Source organism: Aquila chrysaetos, chromosome 3 (genome assembly GCF_900496995.4).
Source record: "Aquila chrysaetos chrysaetos chromosome 3, bAquChr1.4, whole genome shotgun sequence".
Lineage (NCBI taxonomy): Eukaryota > Metazoa > Chordata > Aves > Accipitriformes > Accipitridae > Aquila > Aquila chrysaetos.
In genome coordinates, this window is record NC_044006.1 from 22,269,091 (window position 1) to 22,288,364 (window position 19,274).

At 47.1% G+C, this 19,274-nt stretch overlaps 1 protein-coding gene across 4 annotated transcripts; it reads right to left on the reverse strand.

Annotated features, from left to right (window-relative positions):
• Positions 1-1,138: 1,138 nt before the first annotated feature.
• CX3CR1 (C-X3-C motif chemokine receptor 1) lies at positions 1,139-13,330 on the reverse strand. Of its 4 annotated transcripts, none has more exons than XM_030010113.2 (5): positions 13,077-13,330; positions 11,801-11,873; positions 8,499-8,603; positions 7,562-7,697; positions 1,139-2,764 (listed from the first exon to the last, which is right to left on the reverse strand). In XM_030010113.2, the coding sequence occupies exons 4-5, from the start codon at positions 7,605-7,607 to the stop codon at positions 1,686-1,688; spliced, it is 1,125 nt and encodes a 374-aa protein (XP_029865973.1). In that variant the 5' UTR covers positions 7,608-7,697; positions 8,499-8,603; positions 11,801-11,873; positions 13,077-13,330; the 3' UTR covers positions 1,139-1,685. The 4 variants fall into 4 exon arrangements, with proteins under 4 accessions (XP_029865973.1, XP_029865974.1, XP_029865976.1 ...); XM_030010114.2 differs by having other exon boundaries at positions 7,604-7,697; positions 13,077-13,329; XM_030010116.2 differs by having other exon boundaries at positions 7,534-7,697; positions 13,077-13,328.
• Positions 13,331-19,274: the final 5,944 nt, after the last annotated feature.

The following is a 19,274-nucleotide window of genomic DNA, read 5'->3' on the forward strand; positions in this document are numbered from 1 at the left end:
AAGGGGCTTTTATACTGTAGAGTGTGCTGAATGTTCAGTAGCAAAAAATGGAATATTTAATATTTGTGGAATTATTGCATATGGAAAATCTCCACAAATGGAGAGGCTCTCCTCCAAGCTTTCTTAGAAACAAAATGGTACTAAGATCCACAAAGAAAGGGCCTACTCCTCCCACTGATACTCTAGAACAACTCTTTTGTGTTAGCTGGAAAGTGAGAGCGTTTCTTCGGATTTGACGTATTGCCAGTTCCATCAGTGTATAGAAATAGGCTCCCACTGACATGGATTCGTTTTGTAAGACTGGTCCTTGATTTTTCCGTGTAAGGTGATCTCGGCTTCATAGATGGCAACAGTCCTTTTTCCATTCACCTAACTCCAGTCCACAGTGCCAACAAAAATCCCCTTTGCTTTTGCAGCAGATGATGGCAGGAGCTTCCCAGGGAGGCCCCTGGGGAAGGACTCTCAGTTATCTGATTGACATTTTCCACCCCCAATGCATTGTCACTTCAAGAGTAAAAAGGATATTTGGAGGCTGTGGCATGCACATGGTAAATGTGTCCTTCGGGACACATGAAATCTGGGTACAGCTGCAGGTTTCCCTGGGAAAATCAGCTGTGGTAGGGGAGACCACAAAGGTTGAGGAAGGTTGTGGTAAGCAGCATGGACAAGTGGTTATTTTGTCCCAAAAGCCATTGCCTGTGATGGTGTAGACTCAGTCGGTGTTTAGAGTGTGTGGCAAGCAGAGCACGTGTGTGAAGCATGTACTTAGTAAGCTTTGCAAGCAGTTCACAGCTTGATCATGCCTTATTTGGACCAAGCACAATGATACCCAAACCTATACCTCCAGTTCCCCTTATCCCAGTGTGTGCTGATGTCCATTGATCAAGCTGGCAGCCCCTCGCTCAGCAGAGCACTTGGGGATGTACTAGGTGAAGGGCTCGGCCAAACTCTAGCCTTTGGCTCAGGCCACAGCCCGTGGAAATCAGGAGATATGCCTGCTGGCTTGGATCAGCTCCAGGTCAGGTCCCAAATCCTTAAGGATGGTCCTTGCTCTGATTATTGCATGCTGTAAAAGTTGAGTGCATTGTTGGCACTGAACACATATTCAGAAATAACTTTTTTTTTTTTTTTAAACAGTAGGATTTTATTAGGTATGAAACCACAGGTAAAAAGTTTGTTGCAATCAATAACCCCCAAAATCAGTTCTGTATGGATATATATCATCAAAAATATACCCCTTTACTATCAAAAATATTCCCCTTTGCTAACAATCAGCTATCATTCATTGAAGAGATCTCTCTTCCCTTAAAAAATGAGGTTACATCTATATACATTTGCACCACACGTGCATACACTGACACATGCGCAAGTTTCAATGAAGAAACTGTTTAACAGCTTCCCTATCCTTAAATTCTTCACCATCTCCTGTTGTAGGCACAGAATGCTGCTTTTGCTTCTACTTTCCCTCTTCCTCTCTCTTGATTCAATTCCATGTTCAGCCTTGATGTATTGTACTGCTTTTGTTTTTAAAATCTTTACTGTTTTAGAATATTTTAATGCTTAACAATAGGCATGTCAGTAATTTGGTGCAGCCGTTAAGTCTCTTCATATGGGTAATGGCAATCTGAGTGGTGGCTAGCCCTGCGGAAGACATATTTACATACATTTCTTCTTCACAGAGCCTTTTAGATGAAGACGGAGCCATCCTGGTCACTGGTATTGAGGGTTATGTTGCTGTTCACAACGCTTTCTGCATAGCTAGCTGAATAGGTGACCTGGTAGCGACTGCAGGGACCACAGAAACACAGGAATGGACAGTACTTTAAGCAGAGATGATAAAGGTATTTCCTGAATTTTTCCCCAGCAAAGGCGTAGATAAGAGGATTGAGACAACAGTGACTGAATGCAATGGTTTCGGTCAGGTGCATCGCATAGTCCAATGATTTAATTTGGTTGCAACTTGTGAATAAGTCATAGTGCCTTAAAGTCTCTAGAAAAATAAGTACATTGTAGGGCGACCAAAACAGAAAAAACACGACCACCACAACCAAGATCAGTTTTATGGCTCGTGTTTTTTTCTGATTTTTGCAGGTCAGCAGGGTTTTGACAATCCCACAGTAGCAATAGCATATGATACAGACTGGGATGAAAAAGCCGATGGTGTTCAGCTCCACATTGCAGAACACTGGCCAGATGTTCTCCAGCAACTGGGGGAAGACAGAAATGCAGTCATTTTCTACCAGCTGGGAGAACACAAAATGTGGCACTGAAACTAAAACCGCTATTGCCCATACTCCGCAGGTTATAAGAAAGCCATGTTTCACTGTTCTGGATTTCAGAGAATATGTTGCCTGGACAATGGCCAAGTATCTGTCAATACTGATAACAGTGATAAAGAACATGCCCCCAAAGAAACCAATGTAATACAGAGAGGAAACAGCTGTGCATGGAATAGTCCCAAGGGTCCATCCGCGGACCGTGTTGGAAGCCCAGAAGGGGAGGGAGATCACGAAGAGAAGGTCCGAGATAGCCAAGTTCAGGAGATAGATGTCAGTGATGCTTTTTTTACTGCCTTCTTTCACAATAGCAAAAACCACCATTAGATTTCCTGTGAGGCCAAGAGCAAACACTGCAATGTAAAATATTGGCAGAAATATTTTCCCAAATTCTTGGATGTCAGTCTTATTGCAGGAAAAAGCATATTCGTCATAAGCGTATTCAGCTGTCGTTTCTGTGAATGCTTCCGTCATGCTGAATTTTCTGGCTAGAGGCAACATGAAAAGGGAAAAGAGAAGAATGTTAGAGAGAGAGCCAGTATCTGCTATGGTAAAATACTGAGACCTCATCAACACGCACGCTTTAGGATTTTGCCACTGTTGGGTTAGTGAGAGTGGTATTACTGCAGAGGTGATGGTAGTTACTAACAACAGCCCAGACTCTGCCGTTACCTGTGCTTCACTGCAAATTAGCTCTTTAGGATAAGAAAAAATAAATGAGAATTTCAAGGGCTGTTGAATAAGCCCCTGCTTATTGGAAGAGCAGCAGAAGCAGCAGCAAACCGATATCTGACTAACTGAGCTCTGCAGGTGGTACATCGCAGTGTGAGAAATGCAGGCACTCTCCCAGTCTATTGGGCAGTGCTCAGCAGGAAACGATACCGTACATGTAGCTGTTGATCAGCATGCGGTGCCTGTCGACACCACCAAGAGCCCAGTCTCACCCCACATGTTAACCCTGGGGTGGAAATGCGGTAAGACGCCCAGTTTGGTCAGATCTGAGCCGATGCTTGCTGATGTGGGAGGAGCAAAGTTTGCAGTGGGACATCCCTTGGGAGCAAGCGTATCTTTGATGAGGTGTTTTTTTTTTAAATGGTCAAAAGAAGAGAAACTATATTGACCCTTTTCCTCAAGCACCAAAGTGTCTCATGACTGCTCCTGCCTTGGCTGTGAGGTAGTCAGGTTGGAGGCAGGGCTTGTTAGCTTGGAGGCTGCACCCAAAGAGAGTATGGGGTGCAGGTGTGTGACCTCTGGGCTCGCTGGTCTGCACGTCTAATAACTTGGCACACCCGTCAGTTCCTCTATGCTCCCTTGGGATGTGGTGGTCAAGTCTCTGCAAAGATTTCTTTTTGCAGGGAACCAAAAATCCTAGAGGGGTGCAGATGTTGCTGCATTTGGTCTGCTCCCTGGCTGGGGTAAAGAGCTTGTACGTATCCGTTACTTGCTCTTGCTGCAGGAAATGAAGGAGATTGAGTGTGATACACTGCAGAAGCCCGGGGAGATGACAACACAACCAAATCAGCCTGTTAAAGCTGAGACTGAAAGGAAAGGTCAGTGATAACAAAACTGCAACTAATAACTACCACCTGGTCACAGTGTCGCCATCTTCTTACAGGAACCCCTGTTGACTGTAAAGAAGGGACTTTTAGTTCAGTGACCATAAGCTATCTCTAATACAGATGTTTACATCCCCTGTTAGTGGGAGATGTAGGCAATACAGCCAATGAAGAGCAGTGCATCCGATCCAACACAGGTCAGACCAACTCTGCTTTAAGACAAGACAGACTACTTTCCAGGCTCTGCTGACAGCGTTGATGAAACTCCTTTTGACTGTAAGGAGAGCATGGGCACATTACTCAGTGGTCAACACTGATAGTGTATAATTACTCCCACTCCTGCTGCTTTGAGTGAAGCAGCTGGAATCCCAGCCTACATGTCCGCATTTTACGGATAGCAATATTTTTTATAGCCTCTCTTTAAATAAGCCTTGCAAGATTAAACATGAAATAAAGATGTCCTGAGGTGTGAGACAGTCCTTGCCCAAGAGGTTTCATATGACGTAGTGGTGACTACAACAAACGCCCCTGTGGATGGCTACTGTGACCAGATTGACATTTCCTCCTAATGCCTCATTGCCAGAGTGCCGTTTGTGGTGTGGGCCATGAAGTTCTGGCCTCTTATTTTGTAGCCATTTCTCAAAGAGGGTTTTTTGTGCTAGTTGGAAATGCAGGCTCTCCATTTTAAAATATCTTCTTATTCTGAAAGTTCAAAGCCTAGCTGTCCCCAAAACATTTAAATGAGAAGTGCCCACAGTCATTAGAAAACAATCTTTGTGGTTTTGCACAGGAAAAGTGGGCTAGAAGAAGGGCTGTCTCAGCGCTGGTAGTTTCAGGGGATAGGCACGGTGCAGGGAAGGCTGTTTGCAGCAGGCAGGCACACCCACGGGCTGAGCGGCTCTTGCAATGCCTTTCCATTTGAACTGGGAGCTGAGTCTGCCTGCAGAGTCTGTCCAGCCCCTTGTGTGCAGCCCGGTTTAATTCTCCAGATTCTGGAGAATTAATGTGGAATCTGACACCAGCAGAATTAAAGGGGACGAATAGGAAATGCCTATGTGCTGGGGCAGAAGCAGACAGCAATTGCAAACAAGATACTGATTTTCCACTGGTGAGGTAACTAATTAGAGTTGCCTACAGAGATACGTGACAGGTTCCTCACCTCTTCACGTGTCTGTCCAGCCTACTTTATTTACCCTGTTGAGGGATACAGAAATGAGCCAGAGACATCGTACATAATCCCAATAGCCCATTATTGTCTGCCTTCCCATTCTGATGTTTTCTTTCTCCTCTTCTGTGGCTAAATGTATGCAGCAGGTGCCCTTAAATGAAAAGAAGTGTCGGGGTATGCCAAGTCTCTTGTGCTAAATATGAGTCGCTACGCCAGCCCACCCAGCTACTTGGACTGAGCTGTTACTGCACCCATCTGCACAGTGCCAGAGCCTCTATCTTACTCTGCAGGTTGATGTGCTCCACAGCTGGTTCTTCACCGAAGCACTGGTGTGCAGTAGCTGAGGGCTACCAAAATGATTGGAGCTGGAGCTCCTGGTGTATGAGAAGATGCTGAGAATGGGATTTGATCAGCCTCGAAAAGAGACATCTCAAGGGAGATCTAGTGAGAAGGTGTAAAGGTGAAGCAGAGAACTTTCCTCAGAGGAATAAGAGGCAATGGCCATGGGAAATTTTTACTCACTATATGGAAAAAAAATTTCACCGTGAGGGTGGTCAAACACCAGGACAGAGCTTCACAGAGGTTGTGGATCTCTATCCCTGGAGGTACTTGAAACTCGGCTGGCCCTGCTCTGAGCATGAGTTTGGACAAGAGACCCCCAGAAGTCCCGTCCTAACTTTGTGACTCTGCGACAAAGCTGGACAGAGGCCGCATTGTCTCTGCAACGTTTACTCTCTGAGAGCCTCTAGCTGTGCTGGTCCTTCCCATGCTTGCTTCCTTAACTCATGTCTAGAAAGGCAGCTTGTTCCTCTGGAGAGTTTCCATATGTGTCCATACAAGCCATTGCACTCTGTTGGGCGCAGGGAGGATTTCACACGTGTAAGGAAACGCGGCTCCCACCACAGGGTAGCCCTCAGGTCTGGCAGACTTCTGCACAGGCTGTACCCACTGGCATTGCCTGGAGAGAAAGCTGGGCGTGGGAGTGGCCACCTTCTTCATAGGAGCACATTTACATGGAGGTGCAGAATGAACTCCTGGCCTTATTGAATTAAAGAGGAACATCACTTGGGATGGGATTTTTCCTGAAGTACCTTTTCAGTCAGGTAATCTCCTCTAGCTCACTGATGGGGATCATTTGTTTCTACAGTAGCAAATTATTTCCTTTACCCTTGGATGGGTGGTTGCAAAGCCCATGTACCCACGCCAATGGGAAGGACAAGTAGCTGCATAGCACATCCAGGGGCAAGTGAAAACTGCACTTACCAAAATGACACTGACATCTGAAACTGCTGGCACAATCTGCGGCTTGTTCACTCTCTAGCTCCTGGATTTTGTGTATCACCAGCCACACACTCTTATCCTCCCACCACCACACATCCTGCATATGCAATGCTGTCAGTTCTTTTTGAATATTTAGCTCCTCTGATACCACTTTGCTCAGTTTAAGCTGATGTTACTCAACAGGTGGGCTGCAAACTCCAAAGCGCTCCCAAACCCCAGCCCATGCCAGGAAGGCCTAATGTGATGAATTTTTCTTGCACCCTAAAGTGAGGAAACTTAGCTCTTCCCATCCTCCATCCTTCCCTGCCAGGTATTCTCTGTCAGCCTCGCAAAGCCCACCGCAGTGCATGCTATAGTCTTCTCACTGTCAGTTTCAACCCAATTTTCTCTCTTGTGCTTATGACAAATGTTCACCTAAGGGACGAAGTGAACTGAAGAACATAGAGGACACTGAAGAAGGACTGCAGGGCTGTGAGGTCCCTCCACCAGACATTTTCCCTTGCTGACTACAGGAAATAGTAGATTCACTTCTGCTTCTCATGGAACTGCTCAACCGCTTTGCTCTCTCTCCAGATTTCCCCAGCCATTTTACACCCTACTCCCCACAAACACTTCTGCTCTTAATCACATTTATAGCTATCTCAAAGACAAGAGTCTGTGGGACCAAAACCCCTGTTTCTCAACCCGGCTATTTCTGACAACCATGTGCACTATATGTAATACATAGGGAAGTGAAATTATGAGAGATCCACAAACTCCTCTAAGCAACAGAAGTTGCATTTCAACCTTCAAACAGCACTGGCATCAGGCTGGGTAACACAAGAGCCAAATCCTGTTCATGCATCTGATCTTTCCAGTTATCACCCCTCGTACTTCAGCCAAGTGCCACGTTACAAGCTTTACTGCCAAGAAGAGGGGTCTGCGAGCGCTTCGCCTCTCCGTGATGCCTCTGCTATCACCGAATGAAAAGAAGTTAAAAAAAAATAACCAAACCCAGACCTCTGCCAGAGGGTCACACTTCAGATTTGCACAATAAGCTGATAAAAGTATTTAAGCCTCAGAAAGATTTTCACACCTTAGTCAGCATTTCTGGGTAAGGCTGACTTAGACGCTTTTCTCATGCAAGCAAAGCATGTTTTCAGTGCATGCTGAATGGGCCGGAGCTGCATGTCGACGATTCAGCTGGCCCAGGGAAGCTGGCAGCTTTGTGGGAACCCCTCTGAAACCCTACAGGCGCATATGCCTTTCTCACCCTTAGATCTGAGCTGCCACCATCCTACCCAAATATAAACGCCGTTGCTTTTGTGCACTTGTGGCTATACCCATCTGCTTCTTGCCAGCTGGTGATCCTTGGCAAGGCCGTAGGGATGTCCTCAGGTACCTCCAAATGAAATGTCGTAGCTGCTGGTGGCACTTCTAACACACACAAAAAGAGATTTAAGGGAATTAATCAGAACTGGGTGGAAACTATGAGGAGAAATGTGAGTCTTAATAGCACTCTTAAGCATCCTGGCGCCAAGCAGCTACCACACAATCACCAGACTGCTGCGGACAACTCTAACCACGGTTGGGGTGATACCCAGAACAAAGCTTAGACTTAAGGGCAATACACTAACCAGAGATGGGGCTCAATTTCTAGTCTGACACCCAACCGGTTCCTGTAATTCACTTAGCTTAGCTTTCAGAGCAGGGTGGCTCCATTCTTAGGGGACGGTTGCTGGAGTTGCTCGGGATCGTGTTAGATAGCCAGGGTCAAAAGCAGGCCCAGCCCAGCAGATGCAGTTACTTTAAATCTTTAATCTCAGTCTTTTATTCAGTCCTGAAGTGGGGAGACGTTCTCCCTGTTCCACCTCTACAGGTGCTGGAAGCAGCTGACAATGCCGACTTTTGAAAGCAGGAAGCAAGGTGAAACAGCTAGTCTAACCTAACTTTTAACATGGGCAAAATAAAATTTAAACAGTAAAGGGGGAAAGTGTAGCTAATGCCAGTCTGCGTGGCTTTATAGAAGAGGAGCTTTAGTTTGGACATCTGATGAGATTGCAAGGTTGATAAAGGGTACTGTGCGGGAGAGTTGGAGCTTTGACTTGCAGTGCCTGATATTTGATTGACACACGTCTCCAGCCCAAAGCAACACAAGCCGAACAAAGCATTACAATGGGATTTGGGCTGGTTAGCTGTCAGATCTCAAAAGCCAGCCATCTGTGGAGGAAGCCTCACCCAACTAGGAATATTGCTGTAAGAGGTCTGCAGGAGCGACGAGTTGAAAGCCCAAAACTCTTCAGTATTTTCATCACTGGTCTGAAAGCAGATTGGGAATGAGAGCTGGCAGGGAGAAGTGATAAAAGAGTTAGAGAATTGGACAGTGATTCAGACAGATCTGACTAATCTGGGGCTTCTCGGATGATTCACGTTGGCTTTAATGTAGCCAAAGTGACACACTTGCGAGTTAAACAACACAGACCATGTCTCAGGAGTGGGCGCATCCACTAGGAAACCTGACTGCCAATACGGGCAGACTCTGAAACCGAGCTCCCAGCCCGATGTCCCAGTAAGAAAAGCTGATGCAACCCTCGGGTGTTTTAAGAGGTGCTAAATGGGAAGGAGCAAAAGAGGGAAGACTTTACCATTGCAGAGCTTGGTACTGAGGCTGTAGGCATACTTTGATAACATTTGATTTCACTTTTACTCGTGTTAATAATCTTGCTAATTTAGTGGGATTGGCCATAGCGTAAACCAATGCATGGAAATTCAAACCAGAAACATGCAAGCTAGAAATCAGATACACATTTTTAACGGTGAAAGGCTGATGACTGGAACAAACTTAAACTAGGAAAAGGAGATTTTTGCATGTCTGAGGGTCTCCACGTCAAGAGAAGGTATCAGTCTGGGAAACAGGTTTAGGCCAGACACAATGGAGGAGCTCAGCGGGGGGTACTGGGTGAAACCCTGCAGCCCCTGACAGCCTGGGAGGCAGAGGAAATGGGCTATTGGGGCACACTCCTCTTAACAGCCATGACTCTGTTTTGGTAATAAATGACTGAAAAAGCCAAACCGTCCTCTCCCAAGTTACTTCAGCAGTACTAGCTAGCCCAAATCCTGGGATGGGACCCCCTGGAAGGAAGTGGGGTCTCGTGAAGAGCATGGAGCAGCTGCTGGGATGGGGTTAGAGGGGAAGCTATATGATGGCTGTGGAAGGAAAGCAGCACAGTTTGGGGATGGGGATGTTGTTATTAAACAGCCAGTCTGTACTGCTTCTGTTAAACCCTGCATGTTTTCCCTATTTCTAACCAGCTTTATCATTCCTCCATCGCTTCTGAGTGGGTGTGGTATAATCCCAGATGCATCCTTGCTCCCCCAGTCCTTCCCTGATGACTTTAAGGTGAGGAAATTACTTTCTTTGGTGTTTCGTCTTTCTTCTGTGATTTATTCTCAGATCAGCTGGACCATTTTTGTGGCCCAGCAGAATTCTGCAAGCTTAATAATTGCTTATCAATTTGAGTGATTTCATTTGGACTTGGAGGCTCTCCCCAAGACTTTGAGGGTAAGTTTTTTAAAAGCAAGTATTGATCTGGGCTGCTTCATTATTGGATTTTCCAACTCAAGGTGAAGTTCAAGGTGCAGAAGCATGATGCTGAGGCTTTCTGAAAATTAAGGCTTTTAAGGTGTCCTAAATAAAGGACCCAGAAATGGAAGCTGAACAAACCACTGCTGATTAAGATAGATATAAGCCTGAATATTGCAGAGGCCTGTGGTCCCTTTACAAAGGCATTTAGGTCAAAGAGATGAAAAAAATGCACCTTACCTGAACCAGTTCTACAGTTTTTACACCAACAGCACAAACTAAATTAGAAGCAGACACCACTAGCTGGAGATGAGCAGCATGTAAATCTACAAACTTAAACCAATAGTTTTGGGTAAAAAAATACATTTGAAAAGATCAGGCTTGGATCATGGAGGCCAGGAGGGGATAGTATAGAGTCCAAGATCACCAGGATCTCTCTCACCTTCACCTAAGGCTTATAACATTGGAAAGTGCTTTCTCAAAGATGCTCCATGCTAACCTGGAGATAACTGCAGGGCAGCAAATAACCAGGGCACAAGTTTCAGCTTAACCCATTGCATCAAAATGAGGTGTACTCTGATTTATAAAGAAAACACAAAAACAGGGACTTACTACTGTCTCTGCCAGCGGCGAGGGCTTCACCGCCTGTGCTTCAGAGCAACCACAGGAATATTATTTTGAACAAGATCTTGCTCTTGCTCTGTCAGTGCACGGTCCAGCTGGCCAGGCCAGTGGCTTCACTCGAGCTGCTTGTGCTACCGTTACAGCAAAGCGGGCACAGGGGACTGAACCCCGATGCCCTGGGCAAATCCTACCCCCAGCAACATCCCTCCACTTGCTGGTTTTGTCACCCTGCCAGGAAGACTAGCTGCAAGCCGTCTGGGAGGGACAGCAGCATGGCAGCTGTGTGTGGTTTGCTGGGGCCGTGGCAAACCCTGTGAAACCCCTGGCAGCTTACCCCTGCAGTTGCTGGTGTATTTATAGCAAAAGCTGTAAGCTGAAGGTTTCAATGGTTTCAGCTCCTTCCCTCGACTCTGGGGAGGACCAAGCCCCTCTAAGGCTGACAGGGTGGCCATGCAGGGGACTTGGTGCCTGCACACTGGGGGTCCCCCCTGCTCCTTAATGGAGCAGGGATTAGCCTCAGGTTTCAGGACATGACCAAGGCTCTTGAGCAAGTGAAAATGCAGATAGTCACATCAAGGCATTTTCCTGGGGTGCCATCATTCATTCCAATCATTCTTCTGAATGGGAGCTAAGCACTGTGGGGCTTCTGAAAAAGCCCCCAAGGCATTGGTCTGAGCCTCTGGTGGTCAGAATACATTGAGAAATCTGGCCCTAAGGAGGTCAGAGCCTTAAATATCAGTTTCAGAAATGACATGCATTTAGGAAATATGACCTGACAGTATGATTCAGATTCCTGTGTCTCCCCTGGATCTTAAAATCAAGGTTCAAAAAAATCACTGGAATGGTTCTGAAATTTTCATCTGTGACTCTCCGGCTTCTGATTTTGTGCTCTCAATCCTATGACCAGATCCAAGGGTCTTCTGCAGAGCCTCTGCAACCTGAGATGGTTTCCAGGCAGTGTCCTGCCCCGAGGGACCGACCAGGGGATGGGAAATTAGGTAAGTGATGTGAAAAACATGTTGAAGAGCAGTATTTATTTTTGTCCTCGCAGAGGCTGGGGAGCACTTTAACTCAGCTTCTGGGGGGCAGTGGCAGAGCTGGGGAGGGACCAGGTGCCCTCCCAAGAGCTGCCCGCAGGGCACTGGGTGTTTGGGGTTCTCGTCTGACTGGATGGTGATTGCCAGGATCAGGATTTTCTTGGAAAATTTGTTTCACAGGTATTTCCTCCAGCCTGTTTGTTCCTCTGTTTGCCCTTTCTGCTTGCACAGTTGCTTGTGACACTGCATCTTATTTTATATGTATAGCTGAGCATTCTGCCGGTGTTTTCTCTTACCTGTTCTTCCTCAGTATTTCTTTTTCCCAAGCCTTCCCTTCTTAAGTGGCGTGCAAATTTCTTCTGTATTTTTCTGTTGAAGGGACAGTGAAAACAGATGATTGTTTGTAGCTATGTGCACTGTTTGTACTTGTTTATGGTTACCATTCGTTCTGTCATCTCACCACCTTTATCGTGGTGCCTATTTACTTCCTGACCTGCTTTTTGTTATTAATAAGCTCACATTGCCTCAGCATCCTTGAGAAATCTGAGAAGGCTCTCTAGAAATGGGAGATCTCTTAAATCATCTTCTCCATCATTTTAGAGAGCAGCGCACATTACACCTTCTTGACTGCATCCAGATGAGATTTACGTTCTGGAGCTGCCAGCCCCTTCCTGGTAAGATCACATCTACTATGTGATTTACTCTCAATTTATTATGTGTTCTCCCTTTTGGACTTCTGCACTGCCCAAACCCTCATAATTCATTGCAGTTGCTGTCTTTTATCCTGTCACCCCATGCACTGCCTCCATGCAGGGTTTGCCCCAACAGACCAGACTTTGGGAACTGCTGTTTCTGGATCTGTGTTTATATCACACAAGTACTTAACAGGCTGCCGCCACTGTGTTACCCGAATATCTCACCCAAACCAGCAGATAGCTTTGTGCAACATCCTTCCCATGGAAAGCTGAGTCACAGAGAAGTTAAGTAATGTGTTCATACAGAAAGTTGGGTTTTCATGTTTTTTGGATTTCTGCCATTCTCTTACTGGCTGGTCTGTCCACATCACACACTTTCTTACCAGATTTTCTGTATTGGGCTGTCTTTCAGTGTCACTGATGTTTGGGATGTTGGTTCACTGACCAAAACTAAAAGCAAGCAGTGCTAGTGAGTTGTGAAATCTCTGCAGACATCTAACAAAAAGCATCTAATGAAGTAGAAGGGCTGTATCTTCTTGGTCTGTCCTTCTGAGCTAATGCTGCACACTAGTCATCTATCAGCATTTTGATTTAACCTTGAGGACTTCTAGCCAAGGTGAATATTTCTCTTACCACAAGATGCCACAAGTAATTAGTCACCGAGTAAAATTTCTCTGCCCTGGTCCACTTTGATTAATAAAAACGTTCCCCTTTCTACTTTCACAATTTGTAAACTTTACCCACATCATCTTTACCCAAACTAAGTATCATTTAGATTCCAAGCACTAAGCAGCGAAGAGTTTCCTTAAGTCCATGAGACACCATTTCTTGTCATCCTGTTCTGTCAAATTGTAGGTAAAATATAATTGTCTCTTACCTTAATTCATAGCTGCATTGAAAAAACAATGTTTTCTTCAAGCCAAGCCTGTTTGGGTTTAAAAGTATATTTCCTCTTCTCTAGTGCTCATGCCTACCCTATGAAACATGTGAACTTTGGCAGGGCAGCTTCCTGGGCTGAGCTTCGGGGCTGAGCTGAGAAAGTATTAATGTGCTCTGCTCCGGTCCTGCTGGCGCCTTGTGAAATTGTGAAGCAGGATGCGGCCACTCAGAGGGGCAGAAGTGCTTAAGGAGGACAGGACTTGCACAGGAGACAGAAATGCCTGAGGAGCTTCATACGTAGTGTGTAAAAGCTCTCACCCCCTTGGTTCCCCCTGTCTGATGGAGAATGAGATATTTTTGACTCAGACACAGTGGTACAGTGTATAGACATATGAGTCTGGTACGATAGCAGAGGCCTTGAGCAGTGGGGACGCAGGATGCAGCACAGGTACAGGATGGTAAAAGATGGTGCACAGGCTGGCACTGGGGACCCCCACAGCTATACACAACTCACTGATGGTCATTAAAAAAATGCAGACCTGGAGCTGGCAAAACTGGGTTTAGCAGTAACAGAACAAAACCAGTATCTAACATACATAAGGGGCACCACACATAGTAAATTGAGTGTAATGTGAGGTTGCAGACCACTGAAGACAGAAGGTATAGAAGCATGTTAGAAAACACGTAAAACCGACCCGAAGCAGATCCTAGAGGTAGGCATTAAAAAACATCAGCACAAACATCACGTTTGTCCCAGGGAAGGGCTGGAGATGCTGACAGCTTGTTCTAACACCCCACCCCACCACTGCCACCTGGGTGAAACCACCGGCCTTAACACCCAGCGGAGCAGGGAAAGGGTGAGTGTACCACCAGGAAAAGGGCTTGAAACTATGTGTGTGCAAAACAATTTTAAATGCATTAGTATTCTTCGTTTTTCTGTGACCAGCAGATCTAGACTGATAAAGATTGGAGCCTTGAGATTGCCATTACACTAACAATATATTCTTGGCTTTACCTATATATATATATATACGTTGTACCTCCTCTTTGCCTGTAAACAAGATTTTGAGTGTAACATCTCTCTGCAGCCCAGGGCTTCCAGTGGACCGGAGGAGTATGAGGGTTTAAAGCATTGGCATGTTCATTAATCAAGGAGTCTTCTTGGCCCCGACCCGAGCATCATGCTCAGGGTTGTGTTATGGGTGCACCCACAACCGGGATGCAGCGTAACACATTTCCAGGCACCACCGGGGCACACAAAGCAGTTCATCTGGGGTGAAACCAGGTGGGAGGCTGTGCAGTGGGGTGGGTTATTATGGTGATCCAAGACACTGCATCTGTTTGGGGGCTGTACCAATACTGAGGTCCTCCAGCACAAGTAGGAATACAGTCCTGGAAACACCTCCAGGTACTGTCCCTGCCTCAGATACCAAGGGAGGTTAAAATGCCTTCTCCCCAAAGGCAGAGTTGTGGGGCCTCTGTCCAGGCTGAGCTGGATGGGGGTTTTGGGGTGGAGAGCATCTTCCACGTTGTCTGAGCTGTTGCTCATTGATTGGTGTAGTGAGTTGCCAGGCAAATATTCTTGTATAAGTTTAGTTCTGGTATTTCTGCCAGTTACATGTTTCTTCGTGATGTTATGGCCGGGACAAGCGCCCATGGAAATAGTCAGGGGACCAATACCTGGTTAGGTATTAGCCAGGAACAGCAAAGATACACTGCTGAAAATAAAGTTTAGGGATTAGTAAAAGACCAGAGCAGCAGATTTTCAAAACTCACCTTTTTCTCCTTTTTCTCTGACAAGTGCCAGCAGCCCCATCCTGCCCCTTCTTTAACAAAAGATGTAAAGAACTTTGCACTTTTTTCAGGAAAATATCAAAAGGCTGGTGGGTGGTTTCTCCCCAAATACTGAAAATAGGAGCTATGACTGCCAAAATTACGAACTTTCAACTATCAGAAAGATAATTCCTGGTATATGGTACTAAGGAAACATTCTCATTGTGTGAGAACCATAAGATTCAGAAAGGCAAATGAAGGTTTCCTCGATGCCAGTGGTAGTCTGATGTTATGCCTGCAGTGCTGCCCTGGCCGTGGGTCTTGCAGAAGGTGTGTTGTGATTCAGAGCCTGTCTCCCATGTCCTCATGGGTATGATGAAGGGCTGCATCCTCCCCAGCCCCCACCTCCCACAGCCTTATAAAAAAGGTATGGATAATCCAGGTGGAGCTTCCCCACTGGGGACCTGCAGACACTGAGCTGTTTTGCGGCTGACCTGTAAAACGTGGGTTGCCAGAGCTCAGGCAGCCATGGCCACCCTCGTGCTGGTGAGCACCCACTCCTGGGTCACCAATAGTCAGCACAGCACCTCTGGTGTTGCTCTTTGCAGTCAAAAACCTTGCAAATAAGGGTCAGGACTGCTTGCATAACAGCAGGAGAGACAGTCCCCAGCCACTGCTTGCCTCCGGGTAGAAAGGTCCTCCTTACAGCTGGGTTTCCCTGAAGGCAGTTGTCAACCCCTTCCCTCCCACGCTGCCCAAAATTCAACTGGAACCGAACACAGAGCAGGCTATTACCCTCATGAAGAAATGAGGTTTGCGAAAGGGGTACCCACACGGCTTTTAACTAAAGGATTTCACATAAAGAGAAACCAAGTCAGGCTGGTCACAGATGTGCTCAACAGACCTCCCTGGGAGACAGAAAAGGCTTTCTGTTGTATTCTGCTGTTAGTGATAATGCTAGATAAGAGTGCTGCTCATTACCATGGTGTGCACCTGTAGTGCAACATAAATAGGTATGAACACTGCCTGAAAGACAATTGCAACATCAAGAAATATCTCTGCTTTACATCTTCGACCGCTATTCACCCTCCGGTGTTCAGGGGACAGCTCGAGATAAGAAAGTCTGTGTAAAGTGCTGAAAAGACTTTCATTCTGGTCCATACATGAGGGGGAAAAGCATCATTTGTTTTTCCAAGCTAAAAAGAGACATTGCATCCCTAGTAACCAGACAGATTTTCCTGGGAAGAGCTAGGTAGAGTTTGCTGCCTTCCCAGCTGCAAGGCACAGGAGGGTTTCAAAGGAGAAAGTCAAGAGTAAAGGATGTGCTGTGCAGGGATACGGTGGGTAAAGAGCGGGCAAAGCCCTTTTTCTTTTTATTCCATCTCCCTCTGAGTTGCCTTCCAAATTTGAAACCTTATCTCTCTCAACATCTGGGGAGACCAACGGTACTTCCACACCAGCGGCATCTCCTCCTGCTCTGTGGCCAGGCTGCCAGGTCAGCTCGGGGAGGCAGGCTTTTGCACAGCACCAGGGGCAGGTTCAAGCTTTGTGGACTAAAGCACTTGGTAAAGAAATGTCTGGCCTAAAGGATCAAAATGCTGTTCTCCCCAGCGCACCCTGCTTTCGCTTCCATGTGGGAAAGCCTGATGGTGGTGGTTGTCTACAGAAAAGGGCTCTCTTGGCTCTTGAGAGCTTCATTGGAATCCCCTTTGCAGGGCTGATGGGCAACTGTAACTGCCTGGGGGTACCAGAGGATGCCCCAGGAACCTCCTCTCTCCCAGTGCTGTGACACCAGGGCTTCCCTCTGCAGACTTCAGAGACTTGCCGGAGTTGCCAGACTCTTTCTTTTTGTTTGATTTATCGCTTTGCTCAAGTGGAAAGCAGTTACAGCTGAGACCATGGCAGAGCTGGAATGAGTAAGCAGAGGCAGAACATGGTTTTGGAGATGTAGCAGAAATGGCCCTTGAGGATTTCATTCCTTGGAGACAGGGAGAAAAAGGGCTAGTGTGGAGAATAGCCTGTGGAGATGCTACTTTCTAAATGTACAGGGGAAAAATGTCCATACACACTTGCAAGCATCCACACATGGATGATAAAAGAGCAGGCAGGGTCCTGTTTTGACTTTCTCTGCTATGCTGAGCAGCTACTGGGATCTTTTGGTATTACAACTAACTTTGACTAAACCATGGCCGTTTGCATCATGTTTGGCTTTCTCTCTGAAGACACAACAAAAGCTTATCCAAAATGATTGCTCTGAGGAGCAGACTTCAACCCTGGAAAGCTTGCAAGCCTGAATGGTGCATTTGAAATGCTCCCAAAGGGTGCTGAGCTCAGGAGGCAGCCGTCCGTCCTCTTCCCCTGGGGCTGCCAGCTGCTGCTGAACGGTGATGGCACCATGTTGCTGGGTGCAGCTACAACATACACTTGCGCTGCTTCCCCAAGCAAAGTAACAGCAGCACCAGATGGTTTACATCCCAAGAAAGAGCTCTTTCAGCTTGAAGCCCTGCCAGGTTCTTCTGCATTTGTTTCAAGTGGAGGGACAGAAGCAAAACCCAGGCAGCTGTGACCTTCACCACACCGTCAGTAGTATGCCATGGAGCCTGAAGCTATATTGTTCAGGCTGTATCCTTTGGAAATCCTTGGTAAGGCTGGGTGGTGAGCAGGGATGGAGCCCCCGGGTCCCACCACAGCTCTCTGGTGCAGAGCTGCCCTGTGCAGCTCAGCAGCGCGACTGCACTGAACCCTGCTGGACATTTAGAATCATAAAATCATAGAATCATTTAGGTTGGAAAAGACCTCCAAGATCATCAAGTCCAACCATCATCCATGCCCACTAAACCATGTTATAGAGTACCCCATCTATGCGCTTTTTGAATATCTCCAGGGATGGTGAGTCAACCACTTCCCTGGGCAGCCTATTCCAATGTCTGACAACCCTCTCAGTAGAGAAATTTTTCCTAATGTCCAACCTAAACCTCCCTTGCCTCAACTTGAGGCCATTTCTTCTCGTCCTATCTCCAGCCACCTAGCAGAAGAGACCAGCACCCACCTCACTACAACCTCCTTTCAGGTAGTTGTAGAGAGCGATAAGGTCTCCCCTCAGCCTCCTTTTCTCCAGACTAAACAGCCCCAGTTCCCTCAGCCGCTCCTCATAAGACTTGTGCTCCAGGCCCCTCACCAACTTGGTTGCCCTTCTCTGGGCATGTTCCAGCAACCCAATGTCTTTCCTGTAGTGAGGGGCCCAAAACTGAACACAGTACTCGAGGTGCGGCCTCAGCAGTGCCGAGTACAGGGGAACAACCACCTTCCTGCTCCTGCTGGCCACACTATTTCTGATACAGGCCAGGATGCCGTTGGCCTTCTTGGCCACCTGGTCACACTGCTGGCTCATATTCAGCCGGCTGTCAACCAGCACCCCCAGGTCTTTCTCTGCTGGGCAGCTTTCCAGCCACTCTTCCCCAAGCCTGTAGCGCTGCATGGGGTTGCTGTGACTGAAGTGCAGGACCTGGCACTTGGCCTTGTTGAACCTCATGCAACTGGCCTCAGCCCATCGATCCAGCCTGTCCAGATCTCTCTGTAGACCCTTCCTACCCTCAAGCAGATTGACCCTGCCTGCCAACTTGGTGTCGTCTGCAAACTTGCTGAGGGTGCACTCAATCCCCTCATCCAAATCATTGATAAAGATGTTAAACAGAACTGGCCCCAACACCGAGCCCTGGGGAACACCACTTGTGACCCACCACCAACCGGATTTCACCCCATTCACCACAACCCTCTGGGCTCGTCCATCCATCCAGTGTTTCAAGCAGCGAAGAGTACACTTGTCCAAGCCATGAGACGCCAGCTTCTCAAGGAGTATGCCATGAGAGACAGTGTCAAAGGCCTTGCTGAAGTCCAGGTAGATAACATCCACAGCCTTTCCCTCATCCACTAGGCGGGTCACCTGGTCATAGAAGGAGATCAGGTTGGTCAAGCAGGACCTGCCTTTCATGAACCCATGGTGACTGGGGCCTGATCCCCTGCTTGTCCTGGACTTGCCATGTGAGTGCTCTCAAGACAAAACGTTCCATAATCTTCCCCGGTACCGAGGTCAGGCTGACAGGCCCATAGTTCCGCGGATCCTCCCTCCGACCCTTCTTGTAAATGGGAGTCACATTGGCAAGCCTCCAGTCCTCTGGGACCTCCCCTGTTGACCAGGATGGCTGATAGATGATGGAGAGTGGCTTGGCAAGCACCTCCACCAGTTCCCTCAGTACTCTTGGATGGATCTGGTCCCATAGATTGGTGAGTGTCCAGATGGTGTAATAGGTCACTAACTATTTCCTCCTGGATTATGGGGGGTATCTACTGCTCTTTGTTCTTGCCTTCCAGCTCAGGGGGCGGAGTACCCTGAGGATAACTGGTCTCACTATTAAAGACTGAG